Source organism: Rhinopithecus bieti, unplaced genomic scaffold, assembly GCF_001698545.2.
Source record: "Rhinopithecus bieti isolate Rb0 unplaced genomic scaffold, ASM169854v2 scaffold_5022, whole genome shotgun sequence".
Lineage (NCBI taxonomy): Eukaryota > Metazoa > Chordata > Mammalia > Primates > Cercopithecidae > Rhinopithecus > Rhinopithecus bieti.
The window spans coordinates 3036379-3056950 of NW_016804965.1; the positions used below are offsets into that span (position 1 = coordinate 3036379).

Genomic DNA, 20572 nt, shown 5'->3' on the forward strand with positions numbered 1-20572 from the left:
TAGACATCAATATATTTGGAAAAGACTGAAACAGATGATGGGTTTTGTATAAACAAAGGCATTTAAAATGTAAGAAGTTTCCAAAATTCGAAAAGAAAACAGCCAGCCAGTTTCCTGAGGAGGGAGCTTTAAAACTGTTTTAAATGTTAAGCAAATTTCCATACCTCCCTTTGCCTAAAGGATAAACAAATCCATGTTCATTTAAAATAAGTTTTGCAAAAAAAAAAAAAAAAAAAAGTAATATCAAAAGAATACCTTTGGAATCAAAAGCAACCCGATGGTGACTGTCACAGTCAAATGAGTATGTGCAAAATACAGCATCAACATCCAATCAGACTGAAGTCTTGAGGCAAGAACAAATCTGAAATGAGAATTCATTGAGTTTAACAATCCAAGATTAAGATTCTACTTAAAACACTAGGATTACTTGGAAACTCTTTTTTCCTCATTGTATTAAAAAAAGAAAAAGGAAATTGTATTACTGTTTCTATGGCATATATTTTCATCTCAGAAGAATAAAGTCTAAGCTTAATTTGATGCATAAGATATGAACCCTTTATTTATGATTTTCGATTAACAACAGTAAGAAAGGCAGCATAATTCCTAAGATGATTATTTTGTATGTAAAGTGGCCTCCGAAAATCAAAGTGGAAATATATGTAAATTCAAAAGAGGAGTAGGCTACAAACTTATAATACAAATTTGCAGCATTATGAGTTCTAATATTCTTAGAACTCATAATTTGCCTACAAAACATCAATGTTTAAGAAGAGTTATAATTAAGAAAAAAGGTGGACAATTATCTTTGTGACTAATCCAACGATTCAAATGATAAAACAATTAATGGATAAAACCACTTAATGAAACATACTAATGGTTTGTAAAATGTACCCTTTAAATAAATTGTTCCAAATTATCAAACTGTCTAAAATTTTAAATGCAGTATTTAAAAATCTTATCTTATTGAGAAATTTATAAAGTTGTGTTCCAGTATGCCTCTGTAGGAAAAATGGTGAGAAATTCAGTACTAAGGTCTACTCTAGTAATTTGGGAATATTTTCATAAATTAATAGGTGTATGTACACAGTTCATGTTTTAAGGATTCATCCTTACGCAGAAACCAGGGGTTGCTTTTATAAAGGTCTTATCCTTCTTTATCCATGAAGGCAAAATATGACATTTTGCCACTTGAAATCAGAGAATTACAATTTTGTTTTACACCATCAAATTTGCAAAGTTAACATCCTAAGAAAATGCGCATATTATAATCACAAAACAAACATATATTAATGGCTAAAATAGGAAGAAACTAACTTTTATATCTTCATTCTACCATATTAATGACAAATTTACTAAGTAAATTATCATTAATGTTTAAAATTGTCATCAAGAGGATTTCTTTCTCATTTTCGCCTCCATGCTGCTCCCTTAAGGATATCAAGCTAAAATGGAAGCTCAGGAGTTACCCAAAATGGAGAATTGTATTCCCTTGTGTCTAGAGATGCAAACCAAATAGGCTTGTAACAAACATAAAGTATAGAGCACTCATCACAATAGCTCACATTTCATTAAATAGGGATAGGGCTTTTTGGCTAACCATCTTCTCTAACTTCTTTGTGAGAAAAGTGTGACCTTACACATACCTTGAATATGACTGCAAAACTGAACCAGTTTTGACAAGTTTCTGAAAAGACTTTTGACACAGTCTGTTTTCCTGGGTCAGGTTTTTTTTTTTTTTTTTTTTTTTTTTTTTTTTTTTTTTTTAGCATTGAAATACGATCATTATACTCAGTAATAAGTAACAGTCGCTGAGGCATACAGAGGATATAACACTCTGGAAAAATAATGCAAATACAGTCTGTTGGCGGTCATTCCAGTATTGGAGCAGAAAGTTACATTAAAGGAGACAAATTCATAAAAGGATCCTCATGTACTGAGAATTCCATCTTAAATGCAAACCAAATACACTTTAAGCTAGCATGACAATATCTAGAAAGACAAATGCTTGCACATAATTTAAAATAGTGAACCTTCAAAAAACCACCAACTGTTAAATATACAGACATCACTCCCAAATTAATCAGTTTTAAATTACTGCCATGTTTTAAGGTTGTAATTCCGACTAGAAATACTTTGAGAAAACTAGGTTTTGCGGTAATTTTAAAGCTTTATTTTTTCAAGAGTATTTCATCTTTTAAAAAATAGGTCTAAAAGCCAGGAGCATAAAATATTTGAAAATTAAGATTAAAAATAAACACACTTTTAAAAGTCTTGTACTTTCTCACAGGTTTGCTTTATACTTAGCACTAAAAATAATAAGGGATTATAACAGGCTAGGTAAAGTGCCTCTGCGTTATTTATCCTTTTAGACTTAATTCTTTGCTATTAGTCTATTTTTGTGCAATTTGACAATTTGGTATGAATGAAGGTAAATCTATATATAATGTGTGGTCATAGTTTTTAACTTATATATGTGTATATACATATATACACACAAACAATTTTATATTTTAAGCATATAAGAAAGAACACATGCTATATTGATAGAGAATATATTTTTCAATGTTGGAAATCTTATATTATTCCATTCAAGAAAAAAATTACCAAGATGGATATAGCTGATTTAAATTATTATGTTATTGCTGCTTATTCTTGGACTTTAAAAATATTTGAACCATCACATATATAAATTCAGTCCATATGTAAATAAGACATTGTACATACTTGATTTATTATTGCCTGTTACTTTTTCTCTATCAATTCCCTCAAAATCAGTGTTATGCAGATTTACTGTGTTAAACTATAATTCCATTCCTTCATCCTTTAGAGACATATAAATTAAATTTCTGAGAGTAGCTAATATATGCTATGATTCTTTAAAGTCAATATACCACAGTCTGATCCAATCTAGTCTAGGCAGAAAGATATAGTAGGTCAAATTTGGAACTTAAAACATAGGGCTTCTTCAGGTTTATTTAAGCTTGCTAAAAAATCAAAGCCTATCAAGCTAGTTAGCCTCTGTGTGTCATACTGCTACCAATGGAAGTTCTCACTTTTCAAAAGTAACAAGGGTCCACACAGTTGTCTGGAAGAAAATTGATCTTGCAAGTACGTCATGTCTACTCAACACCAAATTTACTAGGTTCAACATGGAGCATTCAATCAGAGCATGTGTCTGTAAGAACCAAGCTCATGTTCATGTGATTATTCCGGCTGGGCCAATGGGTTGCTTAGGGCTCTGTAGGAAAGATTTAAAGCAAAGTAGTAAAGCTGTTTTCAATCAGTATTTAATGTGTACTTCCTGTCACCTTGAATCAGTAGTAAAACAGTATTTTCTGAAGTGGGGATGCTGTTATCAAATGTCAAGTGAGGTTTAGGGGGATTCCATGGTCAATTAAGTTTGCAAAATGCTAGTTAAATAGGTTTTCTTGAAGGACTTCTCAGCATGCTAACTTGCATTGTGACACTGAAAAGGAGACTATAAAGTGCAATGTATCATAAATATACAAACACACATAAACATCTAAAAGTGATATACTAAGATGTCAACAGTGATTATCTTTGGGTAGTATGATTGGGGAGTTTATTTTTTCTTTATCGTTTTACGATTTTTCTTTAACAAACATCTGTTTTTTTTGTTTGTTTGTTTTGTTTTTGTTTTTGTTTTTTGATACGGAGTCTTGCTCTGTCACCCATGCTGGAGTGCAGTGGCACAATCTCGACTCACCACAACCTCCGCCTCCTGGGTTCACGCCATTCTCCTGCCTCAGCCTCCCAAGTAGCTGAGACTACCGGCGCCCGCCACCATGCCCGGCTAATTTTTTGTATTTTTAGTAGAGACAGGGTTTCACCATGTTAGCCAGGATGGTCTTGATTTTCTGACCTCGTGATCCACCCACCTCGGCCTCCCAAAGTGCTGGGATTACAGGCGTGAGCCACTGTGCTCAGCCTAAACTTTTAAAAGATTCATTTAAGGATAGTTTACCATGCCTACTCCTGAAAGAACCTGGGTCAGTTTAGAGTTTGACATCTATTGAGAAAAGAAATTTAATGATGAGAACTGAACAGAGTCAGCTTTAAGGAATAAAAGGATATTTAGATATTAAACCTGTAAACAGATTTAAGTACTTGATTTCTTTCTAAAAAAATCCAGCAGTTTATTAAAAGGCTGGTGGACAACCTTCTACACTACATAAGCACACTTTGACCATAGAAGACATTTAAACTCATCTCCAAGAAGCCGCCTTACTGGTTTATAACTCTTTAGTTGATTTGTTAACTTTAGTTGATTTGTTAACATTTAACTTGTAACTGGTTGCAGAAAAGCACGTTTGTTGTATCATGAAATACTCTACAAACAAGCAAAAAAGTACCTTTTCTTGGAAGAAAGTCTGGGGAAAATGGCAAGGCTGATCGAGCTCTGGCATCAGGAGGAGACTTTCTATGGCACTCAAGATACTGTTGACTGAGGGCATCCTTTCTTAGGTCCTGAAACTCCAGTCTGAGTAGCTGAAAAACTATTTCTTACTTTGCTTATTTACAATCTTATATTTCCATTGTTATCTTTCCTTCCTCTTCTAAAGTCTTTCTTCTCTCTCTTGAGAGAGAGGGCAAGACAAAGCAAAGAGGCCAGTTCTCTAGATTCCTGGCCTCTTGATGGAGTCTCCAGTGTTGTCAGACCATAGATACCTCCTTTTCTTATTTAAGAGTTTTAAAAGTGTAGGCAGTAACTGTGGCCCACTGCTGTCTGGCAATGTCTCTTTCTAATGATGCAAGACCGCATCTTCTGACTGTTGACTAAAGTCAGAGAGGATAGGCATCCTACAAAACTCCCCCAGGCCCACAGCTTCCTCCTCCCACCCTCTCTTCCATTCTCACTGATCTCCAGGAGAGTCTGAAGGCCAAAAATGGAACAGAAACCAAAGAAAGGGGATCCTTCTTTCCACCGAGTCCAGAGACAAATATTCAACATTTCTAATTTTCTTAAGTGTGTCCTGACTTTCCATATCTGTCAGACAATTGAATGACATCTTTTGTTGCTTTTAAATGACAGAATTCCTTCTTACACTTTTGGCCTGAGTTTCATTTCATTTTCAAACATGAATCAGGGACACATTTTTAGAAGGTAAGTCATATATGTTTCATTTTGTTCACTTCATGATAAGCCACTGTCTTCCTCCTCTGTTCTCGTCTTCTAAAGAGAAACCTGGGATGATGACAAAATAGAGGACCAAGCTATACATTCTTATCCCAGAAATTCATTACTTGAATGTGTGATAGTGACAAAGCCCATTGCGCGTGATAATCTAGTCATCAGATTGAAGTAGTTTTTTGAAGTGTTTTGAATTCCACAGAATTCATACATGTAAGTTGTCTATATGAATACTGAGATTTTGAAAATATAAACCAGCCCACTAAACATGAATGAAAACATAGATGAGTTAACTGTATCTGCTTTACAATGTATGCACATACTGCATTATATCTTCATAATGAAAAGTGCTACGTATTATAAACAATACTCCATTACATTTCCATAAGTGGCTTAAGATAATACAATAACATTGAGTTAACCTTCAAAATTGAAGGCAATAAACAACACAGCAGAAGGAACTAACAACAGCTTTAAAAACAAACTATTCATTTTCCATATCTATAAAAGAAATTAGTCAACTTATAAAATGCTATCTTTCCTAAGTCTTTCTATTATGCATCTTATCTAATTTTGCTATTTAAACTGCAACATATCAGAAAAATAAAAGGTATTTACTAGCTCTACAGATCACTTGCCTAATTGTATGGAATATAGCAGAGATGATGAGCTCATTGTGAACTGCAACAGCCATATAGCGGGGCTCATGGAATGCCGATGGGACTGTCCGCACTGCATAGCAGAGATAAACACCCCACAAGAGGAATAAAAATTCAGCTGTGAAAATAACAAACAAACCATTTTTATCAGTTTTATAGGTGAAGAAAACATGAAATTATAATTCTTTAGCATGCATTGTCTATTATTAAATGTAAGCTTTTTAGAAATTGATGGATTAGAAAGTCTTATTCACATACAAATACAAATGCCATATATTTTTAAATTTCATTCAGTTTATGAAATATTTTCAAAGGTACACTTCATTGTTATTGCATTTCATTTAAATGTATACTTTGTTGTAATATCATTCAGAATCTTCTAATTTTTTGCTAATACCTTTCTCCTAAAACCATTATAAAATAGATTTCCATATCCCCAACCTAAGTTTAGGATGCTCATGGAATACTCGGGTCACAATAAAGTTACTAAGGCAACAGCAACAAAATTTTAGAACATGTTTATATGCAGCTTCTAGAAATTTAAGTTCTAACTGCACTAAGCCCAGTACAATAAGTAAAGATACCATTGCCAGCTATGTGAGAACACAGGTTGCTAAACATTCAGTGGCATATTTTATAAATAAAACCTTGTTTTGTCACACATGACAGAAATCATGTCTTCTGTGGGTTGAGTGTGGAAAGGTTTAGTAAAATTCACAATTGCCTTGTTTGATCACTGAAGTCAGAAGAGACGAGCACAGTGTAGCAGCTAAGAATGAGGACTTCGGCACCATGTTAGACATAATCCTAACTCTGGCTCTATCCTTAAATAACTTGGCACCATCTTAGACAATTTACTTAACCTCTCTGGTCAATTTCTTCATCTGGAAAATGAGGATAATAAAAGTATGTATTTTATGTGATTATGTGCTAATTAAATCAAACAATGCATATAAAGCACTTAACATAGTTTCTGACATGTGGTAATTGTTAAATAAATGGTTTTTATTATTAAATGTTTCATTTGACACTTTTCCCAAACTAAATATTGCTGTTTCATCTCATTTGGAGTGATAATCTATACAACCCATTTTATCTGTCTTAGTGGTATGAACTTTCTGGAAGATAATGTCTAATTAATAAGAAAGTTCTAACTTGGAAAAAACATTTCATCAAATGCATTATCTAGATAGAACTTTCTTGTCAACAGAAACATTGAAATCCACTCAAAACATGGATCATCCATCCAAAAACCAAGGTGTTTTCCTTGCCAAAGTTTCAGTATATTTCAATCAGCATTTAAACAGTAGGTAGGGCCTTAATTATTCAAAATCTCTTAAATAAACAAATGTCTCAGGAGCTACTCTAAAACCCTGATGTAGCCAGAAAACAAAGAAAAAAATTAATGTCACTCTGAACTCTCCATGAGATCTAGTGTAGGTCTGTCTTATTCAGCATGGTGGACTTTGGCCATACTATGAATGTTTCCAGCCAAGTTTTATTGGATCCGAGAAAAGGGAATCGGGTAAAGCTCTGAGATTTTCTTTTTTTTCCTGTTTTTTTTTTTTTTTTTTTTTTTTTTTTTTTTTTTTTTTTTTTTCTACTTTTTTGAATGCCTCGCTTTATTTTTCTCTTATTTTTTATTTCTTTTAAGGAAAGACTTTTTTAATTATTATACTTTAAGTTCTAGGGTACATGTTCACAACGTGCGGGCGTTTGTTACATATGTACTACGTGTGGGCCATGTTGGTGTGGCTGAACCCCATTAACTTGTCATTCTACACTTAAGGTATATCACCTAACGCTATCGCCCCCTCGGCAGCTACCCCACCCCACAACAGGCCGCCAGGTGTCGCTGATGTGCCCTTCCTGTGTACAAGTGTTCTCCATTGTTCAATTCCGCCACCTAATGGAGTGAGAACATGTGGTGTTTCGGATTTCTGTTTGTTTGTGATAGTTGGGCTGAGAATGATGGTTTCGCAGCTTCATCATGCCCTGAAAAGGATAATGAACCATCCTTTTCTATGCGTTGCATAGTATATCCATGGTGTATATTGCCAGCATTTTTTAATGCCAGTCTATTCACTGATGGACATTGGGATGCGTTCCCAAGTCTTTTGCTATTGTGAATAGTGCCCACAATAAAACACAAACGCTGTGGCATGTGTCTTTATAGGCAGGCATGACTTATAAGCCCTTATGGGTATATCCAGTAATGGGATGGGCTGGGTCAAATGGTATTTCTAGTTCTGAGATCCTTCGAGGATTCACCACACTGTCTTCCCACGCAACATGGTTGAAGCTAGTTACAGTCCCACCACAGTGTAAAAGTGTGCTTATTTCTCCCACATCCGTCTCTAGGCGAGCCCTGTTGTTCGCCGTGACTTTTTTTAATGATGCCATCTCTAACTGATGTGCATGGTAAGTCTCATTGTCGGTTTTGTTTTTTGCATTTCTCTGCATGGCCCCTCAGTGATGTGAGCAAGTTTTCATGTGTCTGTTGGTTGCATAAACATCTTTCTTTTGAGAAGCTGCCTGTTCATTATCCTTTGCCCACTTTTGATGTTGTTTTTTTTTTTTTTTTCTTGTAAAATTTGTTTGAGTTCTTTGTAGATTATGAGTATTAGCCCTTTGTCAGATGAGTAGATTGCAAAAATTTTTCTCCCCCTATGTAGGGTTGGCCCTCACGTCCTGATGGTAGTTCTTTCAACTGTGGAGAAGGCTCTTTACGTTAATTAGACCATTTGTCAATTTTGGCTTTTTGTTGCCATCTGTTTTTTGGTGGTTTTAGCACAGTGAAGTGCCGCTTGCCATGGCCTATCGCTGAATGGTATTGCCTAGGTTTTTCTTCTAGGGTTTTTTTATGGTTTTAGGTCTAACATTTAAGTCTCTAGTCCATTTTGAATAATTTTTGTAATAAGGAGTAAGGAACGGGATCCATATTTCAGCTTTCGCCACATATGGCTAGCCAATTTTTGCCAGAGCCATTTATTAAATATGGGAATCCTTTCCCATTTCTTGTTTTTGTCAGGATTGATCAAAGATCAGATAGTTGGCAGATGTGTCCGGTATTATTTCGCGAGGGGCTTCTGTTCTGTTCCATTGGTCTATATCTCTGTTTTGGTACCAGTACGCATGCCCCTCTCACAGTAGCCTTGTACGTATAGCTTTGAAGTCAGGTAGCATGATGGCCTCCAGCTTTGTGCTTTTGGCTTAGGATTGTCTGGCAAATGTGGGCTGCTTTTTTTGTTCCATAATGACTTTAAAGGAGTTTTTTCCAATTCTTGAAGAAAGTCATTGGTACTTGAATGGGGATGGCCAGTTGAATCTATAAATCTATAAATTACCCTTGGGGCCAGATGACCATTTTCACGTTTTTAATTTTGTTTGATCTTCCTAAGATCCATTGGATGCTGGAATTTTCATTCTCTGTTGTCTCCTCTTAGATTCACTGTAGGCTAGTTGGTTGTATGTCTCTCGGGGCCTTTCGAAGAGTGGTTGCTTTCACTATCCGCTGGAAGTTTTTTTGTTCGCTTGAGGGTATTTTTATTCTCTATTTCCCATTGTGAATGGGAGTTCACTCTATATGATTTGGCTCTCTGTTTGTTGTTATTTGTGTAAAAGAATGGCTTGGATTTTTTGCACCGCCCTCTGGCGCCGGCCTGTCTCCGGTGCCCTTGGGCGATTGATTTTGTATCCTGAGACTTCGCTGAAGTTGCTTATCAGCTAAGAAGATTTGGGGCTAGAACGATGGGGTTGTCTAAATATTACAAATCATGTCCATCTGCAAACAGGGAAAATTTGACTTCTTCTTTCCTAATTGAATACGCCTTTATTCTTTCTCTTGGTCTGATCTGGCCCCTGGCCAGAACTTCCAACACTAGGCTTGAATAGGAGTGGTGAGAGAGGGCATCCCTGTCATGCGCCCAGTTTTCAGTGGGAATGCTTCCAGGTTTTGCCCATTCAGTAATGATATTGGCTGTGGGTATGTCATGAAAATACGCTCTTATTATTTTGAGATATGTATCCATCAATAGCTGGAATTTATTGAAGTTTTTAGCAATGAAGGGCTGTTGAATTTTGTCATAAGGCCCTTTTCTGGGCATCTATTCGAGATAATCATGTGGTTTTTTCTTTGGTTCTGTTTATATGGCTGGATTAGTGTTTATTGATTTGCATATATTGAACCAGCCCTTTGCATGCCCAGCGGATGAACCCACTTGATCAATGCTGGTGGATAAGCTTTTGATGGGGCCTGCTGGATTGCAGTTTGCCAGTATTTTATTAACGATTTTGCATCGATGTTCATGCAGGGATATTGGTCTAAATTCTCTTTATTGTTGTGCTGCTGCCAGGCTTTGGTATCAGGATGCATGTTGGCCTCCATAAAATGACGTCAGGGAGGATTCCCCTCTTTTTTACTTGATTGGATAGTTTCAGAAGGAATGGTGGCCAGCTCCTCCTTGTAGCCGTCTGGTGAAGTGGACTGTGAATCCATCTGGTCGCTGGACTCTTTTTTGGTTTGGTAGGATACTTAATTATTCGCCCTCCAATTTCGGAGGGCTATAAGAGAGATATACTTTTCAGGGATTCAACTTCTTCCTGGTTTAGCTTGGGAAAGGTATATGTGTCCAGGAATTATCGCATTTCTTTTTTTTGTTTTTTTTTTTTTTTTTTGAGGCCCAGAGTCTCAGCTCTGTCGCCGGGGCCTGGAGTGCAGTGGCCGGATCTGCAGCTCAGCTGCAAGGCTCCGCCTCCCCGGGTTTACGCATTCTCACTGCCTTCAGCCTCGCCGAGTAGCTGGGACCCAGGCGCCCGCCACTTCGCCCGGCTAGTTTTTGTATTTTTTTTACAGTAGAGACGCGGGTTTTCACCCGTGTTACGCCAGGATGGTTTCGATGTCCTGACGCTCGAGTGATCCGCCCCGTCTCGGGCTCCCCAAAGCGGCTGGGATTACAGGCTTGAGCGCACGCCGGCGCCGCCGGCCATGTCCATTTTCTTTTAGATTTTCTAGTTTATTTGCATAGAGGTGTTTATAGTATTCTCTGATGTGTTTGTAATTTCTGTGGGGTCGTGGTGATATCCCCTTTATCATTTTTTATTGCAATCTATTGATTCTCTCTATTTTCTGCTTTATTAGCCTTGCTAGTGGTCTATCAATTTTGTTCGATGCTTTCAAAAACAGCTCCTGGATCATCTGATTTTTTTGAAGGGTTTTTTGTTGTCTCTATTCTCCTTCAGTTCTGCTCTGATCTTAGTTATGTCCTGGCCTTCTGCTAGCTTTTGAATAAGGGGGTTTTTGCTCTTGGCTTCCCTAGTTCTTTTAATTGTGATGTTATGGGTGTCAAATCTTTAGTCTTTGCCTGGCTTTCTCCCTTGTGGGGCATTTAGTGCTATAAATTTCCCTCTACACACTGTTTTAATGTGTCCCAGAGACTGTGGTATCGTTGTATCTTTGTTCTCATTGGTTTCAAAGAACATCTTTATTTCTGCTTCATTTCGTTATGTACGCCAGTAGTCATTCAGAAGGCAGGTTGTTCAGTTTGCCATGTAGTTGAGCAGCTCTTTGAGTGAGTTGCTACCTCCAGAGTTCTAGTTTGATTTGGGGCACTGTTGGTCTGAGAGAGGCAGTTTGTTATAATTTCTGGCTCCCTTTTACATTTGCTGAGGAGTGGCTTTAGCTTCCAACTATTTGGTCCAATTTTGGAATAAGTGTGGCTCTGAGAGAATGTATCAATTCTGTTTCATATTGGGGTGGGAGAGTTCTTTAGGTGTGCTTAATTAAAGGTCTGCTTGGTGCGGACAGTTCTCGTTCAATTCCTGGATATCCTTCTGTCAATTTTCTGTCTCGTTGATCTGTCTAATGTTGACAGTGAGAGGGTGTCAAAAGTCCCCATTATTACATTGTTGTTGGAGTCTAAGTCTCTTTGTAAGTCTACTAAAGGACTCTGGCTTTATGAATCTGGGTGCTCCTGTATTGGGTGCATATATATTGTCAAGGATAGTTAGCTTCTTCTTGTTGAATTCATCCCTTTACCATTATGTAATGGCCTTCTTTGTCTCTTTTGATCCTTTGTTGGTTTTAAAGTCTGTTTTTTATCAGGACTTAGATTGCAACACCGCCTGCATCTTTTTGTTTTCCATTGGGCTTGGTAGATGCTTCGCTCCATCCCCTTTATTTTGAGGCCTATGTGTGTCTCTGGCACATGAGGTGGGTCTCCTGAATACAACACACTGATGGGGCTTTGACTCTTATAGGCTAATTTTGCCAGTCTGTGTCTTTTAATTGGAGGCATTTAGTCCATTTACACTTAAGGTTAAGTATTGTTATGTGTGAATTTGATCCTGTCATTATGATGTTAACTGGTTATTGGTTGGCTCGCTAGTTGATGCAGTTTCTTTTCCCAGCAATTTTGTTGATCGGTCTTTACAATTTGGCATGGTTTTTGGCAGTGCTGGTACCAGTTGTTCAGGAGCTCTTGTAGGGCAGGCCTGGTGGTGACAAAATCTCTCAGCATTTGCTTGTCTGTAAAGGATTTTCTTTCTCCTTCACTTATGAAACTTAGTTTGGCTGGATATGAAATTCTGGGTTGAAAATTCTTTTCTTTAAGAATGTTGAATATTGGCCCCCACTCTCTTCTGGCTTGTAGAGTTTCTGCCAAGAGATGTGCTGTTAGTCAGGTCAGGTTACCCACAAAGGGAAGCCCATCATTCTCTTTGGCTGTCCTTGACATTTTTTCCTTTGTTTCAACTTTGGTGAATCTGACAATTATGTTTCTTGCAGTTGCCCTTCTCGAGGAGTATCTTTGTGGTGTTCTGTGTATTTCCTGAATTTGAATGTTGCCCTGCCTTGCCAGGTTGGGGAAGTTCTCCTGGATAATATCTTGCAGAGTGTTTTCCAACTTGGTTCCCTTCTCCCGGTCACTTTCAGGTATACCAATCAGACGTAGATTTGATCTTTTCACATAGTCCCATATTTCTTGGAGGCTTTGTTCATTTCTTTTACTCTTTTTTCTCTACACTTCTCTTCTTGCTTCATTTCATTCATTTGATCTTCAATCACTGATACCCTTTCTTCCAGTTGATCGAATTAGTTTCTGAAGCTTGTGCATTTGTCATGTAGGTCTCGTGCCATGGTTTTCAGCTCCAACAGATCATTTAAGGACTTCTCTGCGTTATTTATTCTAGTTAGTCATTCGTCTAATCTTTTTTCAAGGTTTTTAGCTTCTTTGCGACGGGTTCGAACTTCCTCCTTTAGATCGGAGAAGTTTGATTGTCTGAAGTCTTCTTCTCTTAACTCGTGAAAGTCATTCTCCATCCAGCTTTGTTCTGTTGCTGGCGAGGAGCTGCGTTCCTTTGAAGGGGGAGAGGCACTCTGATTTTTAGAATTTTCAGCTTTTCTGCTCTGATCTGTGTGGTTTTATCTACTCTTGGTCTTTGATGATGGTGACGTACAGATGGGGTTTTGGTGTTGATGTCTTTTCTGTTTGTTAGTTTTCCTTCTAACAGTCAGAAACCTCAGCAGCAGGTCTGTTGGGGTTTGCTGGAGGTCCACTCTAGACTGTTTGCCTGGGTATCAGCAGTGGAGACTGCAGAAGAGAGAATATTGCTGCACAGCAAATGGTGCTGCCTGATCATTCCTCTGGAAGCTTTGTCTCAGAGGGGTACCCAGCCATGTGAGGTGTCACTCTGCCCCTACTGGGGAGGTCCCTCCCAGTTAGGCTACTGGGGGTTCAGGGACCCACTTAAGGAGGCAGTCTGTCTGTTCTCAGATTTCATGCTCCATGCTGGGAGAACCACTACTGTCTTCAAAGCTGTCAGACAGGGACATTTAAATCTGCAGAGGTTTCTGGTGGCTTTTGTTTGGCTATGCCCTGTCCGCAGAGGTGGAGTCTACAGAGGAAGGCAGGCTTCTTTGAGCTGGAATGGGCTCCACCCAGTTCGAGCTTCCCGGCTACTTTGTTTACCTACTCAAGCCTCAGCAATGGCGGGCACCCCTCCCCCAGCCTTGCTGCCGCCTTGCAGTTAGATCTCAGACTCCTGTGCTAGCAGTGAGTGAGTCTCCGTGATTGTGGGACCCTCTGAGCCAGGCATGGGATATAATCTCCTGGTGTGCCGTTTGCTAAGATCCTTGGAAAAGCACAGGGTTAGGGTGGGAGTGACCCAATTTTCCAGGTGCTGTGTGTCACGGTTTCCCTTGGCTAAGAAAGGGAATTCCCTTACCCCTTGCGCTTCCTGGGTGAGGCGATGCCTTGCCCTTCTTCAGTTCTCACTCGGTGGGCTGTACCCACTGTCCTGCACCCAATGTCTGACATGCCCCAGTGAGATGAACCCAGTACCTCAGTTGGAAATGCAGAAATCACCCATCTTTTGGATTGCTCACACTGGGAGCTGTAGACTGGAGCTGTTCCTATTTGGCCATCTTAACTCTGAGATTTTCATGTATAATTTCCTTTCCCAACTCTTGTATTTCTGTCCATGGAATTACTGTTGCCTTCTTTACCTAGGTTTGAAATCTCTGCCTTTCATTTCTACATTTATTTCTTTGAGTCATTTCTCAGATGTATTAATTCTTCTCAATGCCCACAATAACAATCTTTGCCTAAGCCCCTATCAGTTTACTCTTTATTTGTTGAAATTTTTTTTTTCAAGGGCTCATCTAAACCTGACTTTGTAATTGGTCTAATTGTCCCATAGAACTGATATTTGTGGTTTCTTTGAATAAAAATATAAATTGATCCTCCCAGTCTTAAAATTTGAAAAGGTTACATTTGTCATATCTGAGTTCCTTTTCTAGGAAACCAACCATCAGTCCTCCAGATAGTATCAAGGAGCTGAAACTTACCAGATCACTGCATCTGGACAATGAGACACCAGATCCCTCATCCATCGTGATTGCCTAACCAACCACCTGCTTCCTGTTGATCAACTTCTCTTTGTTACCCCTCCCTAATTCCTGTTTTCCACATATGGTTACATTTCTTCCCTGCTATATAAACCTCTAATTTTAGTCAGGAAGATGGAATTGAGACTGATCTCCCATCTCCTTGGCTATAGTACTTGATTAAAGCCTTCTTCCCTGGACATATTGTGTCTCGGGGATTGGCTTTCTGTAGAGTGATCAGTAGGACCTAGACTGAAACCCTGGCATTTCAGTGACAGTTTCACCTGTGTTAATACATTCTTTGTAACAGTAACAGGTTCGTTTTTCTGAAACTCCATTTTGATCATATCAGGACTTGTCCACATCTGTGCCATGGCATTTGGGTTAACACAGTCACATCTCCATTAGAAGGTTCATGCATACTGGGCTGGGTGTGGTGGCTCACACCTGTAATCCCAGCACTTTTGAGAGGTTGAGGCAGGTGGATCAGGCTAGTCAGCAGTTCAAGACAAGCCTGGCCAACATTGGTGAAACCCTGTATCTACTAAATATTCAAAAATTAGCCTGGCATGGTGGCACATGCCTGTGGTCCCAGCTACTCAGGAGGCTGAGGCAGGAGAATTGCTTGAAATCAGGAGGTGGAGGCTTCAGTGAGCTAAGGTCATGCCACCGTACTCCAGTCTGGGTGACAGAGTGAGATTCTGCCTCAGAAAAAAGAAAAAAAAGAAAAAGAAAAGATTCTTGCATACCTACTTACAACCCTGGAAATAATTCCTGTCCCAAAGGAAGACCTTATGGCTTTACTTTCAAGGCTGTCTTACTGCACAGCCTTCATGTTAGCTGCCCACATTGCTTGACTTTATTTTTGCTTGTGGTTGACCTTGACTTCTACTGTGGTCTCTGGTCTTCGGGTTAGCCTTCTGTGAGGCATCAATGCATCTTCATTCAGAAATTTTCAGTGGCTCACTATTTCACAAATCCTGTTATCCTGGCATTTCTAGCCCTCTACAATTTGACTTCATAATGTATATCTAACATGACATCTCAGTACTCCCCAGCATAAACTCTGAGCAGACCTAGAAGGTCTCTTTGTCCTCTGAACACTCCAAATCTCTCTCTCTCTCTCTCTCTCTCTCTCTCTCTCTCTCTATATATATATATATATATATATATACATACACACACACACACATATATATACAGTTGTTTTGTTGTTGTTGTTGTTGTTGAGACAGGGTCTTGCTCTGTCACCCAGGCTGGATGACAATGTGTGATCCTGGCACATCGTAACCTCTGCCTCCAGGGTTCAAGTGATTCTTGTGCCTCAGCCATCTGAGCAGCTGAGATTACAGGCATGAGCCACCATGCCCGGCTAATTTTTGTAATTTTAGTAGAGACAGGGTTTTGGCATGTTGGCCAGGCTCATCTCAAACTTCTGGCCTCAAGCAGTCCACTCACCTTGGCCTACCAAAGTGCTGGGGTTACAGGCATGAGCCACTGCTCCTTGCCTGTTCCAAATCTTGGTCTTACTTCTGAGCTATTGGTCTTGCTCACACTGTTGCTCTCATTTCTACTGGGAGCTAGAATTTCAGGTGGAAAAATCGTAATCAATTTTTTAATGTCCAATTCAAGTCCTATTTCTATCACAAAGCCTCCTGAAATTATTCTAACCTACACTGAATTTTCTTCCCTCTAGTATCTTTATAGTTTTTATGTATACAGCACAATGCAGAGAATAATGCCACCTAACATATAATTGGAAGAAAATTGTTCATGGGGTCTTGTTAGTTGACACCCATCCCAACTAGTTATGAACTACGGGGCAGGAACTGAGTTTTTCAGTTTTTTTTCTCCCTTTGCCACATAGGTGGTAGCAACAGTACTGGGACAATGTAGATAAGATTTAGTAAATAATTGTTGAGTAAGTCTAAATGATGTCAGTTTCATGTTTAAGTCATTAGAGATGGAGACTTTCTGTTACCTTGCCCCTCCATCTAACATTGCAGGGCCTGTGAAAGGAAAATAAGTAAGAAGTCATTAGCCTACAGTTTCTATTTACTTGCATAAGGGTTCCAGGCATACAAACAAACTAAAGGTAGAAGCATTCTTTGTAACTGATTAATTGTGAAGGAAGCTTTAGCCAATCATAGCCAAATAGCTGATTGGTTTTGTAACCTGGGACCTCCCACTGGACAATATCCAAATAAGGCAAACACCTAGCTCTGGCCAATCACGTAGTTTGTATTGTTTGGTTTTATTTTTTAAATTTTGCTTCCATCTCCAGCCTATAAAAGTTCAGTGCTCAGGCTGCCACAGCAAAACCCACAACCTCCCTTTGGTGTTGGTGTTTTCTGATTCATGAATTGATCTTTGCTCAGATAAACTGTTAGATTTTATTTTGTCTGAAGTTTTTCTTTAAACAGGCTTATAAGTGATCTAAAGATCATACTGGCATCATTAATTATGTTAATCTGAAACTGATACACTACTGAGTTTGTGGTACTGTGCTTGGCACAAAAGAATGGTGACTGCAAAAGTATTATTAAGTACCACTAGGACAAAAATATGCTGTAGTGGAAGGATTCACATGTAGCTGCATTATGAAAACAGTATCTCCTGCTACTTACACAGTTTTTACATAATGTTATACTGAAGACTCAAAAAAAGAAAAGTAGTTATCAGGTTAATTAGTGTGCTACAATGGAGAATTATATTTAAAAATATAAGACAAAATAAGATTTCTCATAATAGCTCAGTTGAACATTAAAATCATTTCATTAGCAATATCAAACAATGTGCTGTAGGTGAAAAACAATTTATTATTCAAAGTACCAATTAAACTAAATGTGATATATAAAAGTTGTGCTTGGGGAAAAAAATCAGTTTCATATAATTAACTTCAGACTAGCACTGCAATTAGTAAAGAAAGTATGCAGATGTTACCAAATTTGTGGTGTTATTACGTGGGAGTTGAAATATGTTTTGTGCTTCTTCTTTAGAAAATAATTTCTGATGTTAAATAATTTTGATGAAAGGCATGAGTATAGTTACAAAAAGGATTGCATTTATATTTTGAGATCTAAAAAGGGCTTTCAGAAACTGAAGTCTTAACACTCAGTTTAAAAGTTAACTACCATAGCCTTTGAAAAATTAATATACTATAAGGAAAGTATTTTCAAGTTATTTTTTTCAAACGACTGGGCCAGGCAAGGAAATGAAAACTAGTATAAATTCTTTGACACTGAAGATGCTCCAGTTCCATGATCCTAGACTACCCACAAAAGCTGAGAGAAAAACAACTTCAAAGTGCAAATGCCACTCAAGCTGTGGTACTCTGATTTACCATGCTGCAAAGGCATTCTGTATTAACATTTTACCCTGATTGGCCCCATTAAAAATTATCTTTACATGACATAAATAAGTATATAAATGATAAAACATTTAGGTTTTATTTCCCAAGTGTCTCTTTTAATGTCCTCTTCCATTTTCTCTGTATCCTATCTATTTAAAACTTCACGGTTAAAGTGAAAAAAAAAATTTTACAATTCTACCCAGGTTAACTCATTTTGTTTTCTTTCTAACGACACAGTGGGCAGCACAGAGGTTATCACTAAATGTTAAATCTAACAACTCCAATAATTCTTGAATACCTTCAATTCCAGAATTCTAGGGTTCAGCTAGTATAAAGAAGCTTGAATATAAATAATAAGCATTTATATTATATTATAAGCCCTAGATATTCTGGGTGGTATCTGCCTTTTCTTTGGTTAAAATAAAGCTAATTATGAGTTACACTGATTAAAACAATGAGAATGTCTCTTCTATTCAATGAGAATGTCAATAATTAAGTTGCAAGTGACTTTATTAAACCATGTAGTGAACAGGTACATTTCTGAGTGTCTGTGCTGCTGGGAAGCAGGTAGTTGGTGAGCTGCTGTTATTCTGCTGGCCTTAAAGTCAGTTTATTCAGTTCTGAGATAGAGAAGCACACAGAAGACGTCGCAAGTACAGTGCATTTCACAACTAGGACAATGGAGGTTGGGTGTGTGTTCCCTTCCCAGCTCTCTGGAAGCACGAAGCTCCAGGATGGGCGGGATGGGCTATACGATACGTCTGCAGAGAACCTCCATTCTCCAGCTTCACTCACCCTGTGAGCAGCAGATTGGAGGCTAGAATCCGAGTCTCTTAGTTCCTGACCAGTGCTCCCTAAATGACATTCTTGAGTGACATTTTCTTAACCTTTGGAAATATTTTTATCCTACTGAAGAACACAAATATTTTTCCAGGTAGCAATTGTTTATTTAGAACAGCCGATACATTAATTAGAATTGAATAGCCTGTAGTAATTAAAGGAGCTCTCCTCAGAAGTACTTTTTGTCCCCTTAATCAGTCTGATTTCATACCTGACATCTGTTGAATGGACCGAGCACTGTGCTAAATGTATTTTGTACATTATCTACCTTTGTGAAGGTTTTATTGTAGAACTTGTGACTCCTTTAATAAGGCAGAGGTAACAATTTTGAATTCTGAAATGTCAAGCTTGGGTCAGAGATACTGTTGGGAACACTGAGGAGTAACACAGTTAGTCATACCAACAGTATGAAGTCACATAGTGACTTGATGACTTTATTTCTATTCTCTTACTACTCCCTCGGCGCTGAGGGATCTCTGAGGCCAGAATGATTGGGAGTGGCCACACAGGCTGGCTTTTCTTCATTGTTTCTGTTCACACATTGCTAGAATGGGGACCAAGATTTTTTCCTTATTCTCCATTGCATCTTAAGTAAAAAGGGTGTAGAGGGTTCTCTCTCTCTGGCATATCCATTTTTTAGTTTCACATGGGGTGACAGAACTCTGGCAAAACTCAGCTACCTCAGAGCTTATGGATACACATTAAAGAGTGGGGACATGATGAGCTCACAAAGGCAGACTCGGATGGAAGTCCTCTCAGAGCACAGGGTCCAGGTCAGAGGAGCAGGCTGTGTCTTCCATTTCCTCTCTCTGTCTGATATGGCGTGGCTGTGTCCCCACCCAAATCTCATCTTGAATTGTAGCTCCCATAATTCCATGTGTTGTGGGAGAGACTCCCCACCCCACCATGGGAGATAACTGAATCATGAGGGTGGTTTCCCCCATACTATTCTCATGGTGAATAAGTCTCATGAGATCTGATGATTTTATAAAGGGAAACCGCTTCACTTGGTTCTCATTCTCTTTGCCTGCCACCATGTAAGACATGTCTTTCACCTTCCACCATGATTGTGAGGCCTCCCCAGCCATGTGGAACTGTGAGTCCATTAAATTTTTTTTTAATACCCAGTCTCAGGTATGTCTTTATCAGCAGTGTGAAAACGAACTAATACACTGTCATTTGCATGGGTATTGTTGTTAGGGGAGGGAGCTGGATATGGGATCACTTGCTGCTATTATCAAAGTGTCTTTCTGCTTTTTGATCTTTTATGAAAGCCTGGTAGCTTTGACTAGTGATCTGCCTTCCCTCGGGCTGCATCACTAGAAATTCACACATACTATTTGAAGTGCTAGCTGGCGGGCTACCATGAAGACTGCTGTGGGGGGGTTATTTATTTATTATTCACATTCTGCCTTTGTGGAAAACTGTTACACTTCTTCGAGGCACAGTTATTTGAACTATGCTAAAGGGCAAAGAGAAAGTAAAGCACTTTTCAGAAGAGGTAGTATATAAATAAGAACTCCCAGTTCCATCATTCTGAAGACACTCAAGCAAGTGCTTTGAGAAGCATGTGTAGTTTCTAGTGATATAGCCCTAAGCCAAGACAATGTGGTCAAGCTTTTATCCTTTAATTGAAAATTAAAAATACTTGTTAAGGTCACACATGTCTCATGCCTGCAATCCCA

General features: G+C 38.5%; 1 protein-coding gene across 1 annotated transcript in view; it reads right to left on the reverse strand.

Moving 5' to 3' along the window:
* The window catches only part of GPR158 (G protein-coupled receptor 158), a 451151-nt gene that overhangs the window by 9200 nt on the left and 421379 nt on the right, over nt 1-20572 (reverse strand). The window contains exons 8-9 of the mRNA XM_017870800.1: nt 5791-5929; nt 256-361 (exon numbers count right to left, since the gene is read on the reverse strand). Coding sequence (XP_017726289.1) covers nt 256-361; nt 5791-5929 — 245 coding nt within the window. The remainder of the gene's footprint in view (nt 1-255; nt 362-5790; nt 5930-20572) is intronic.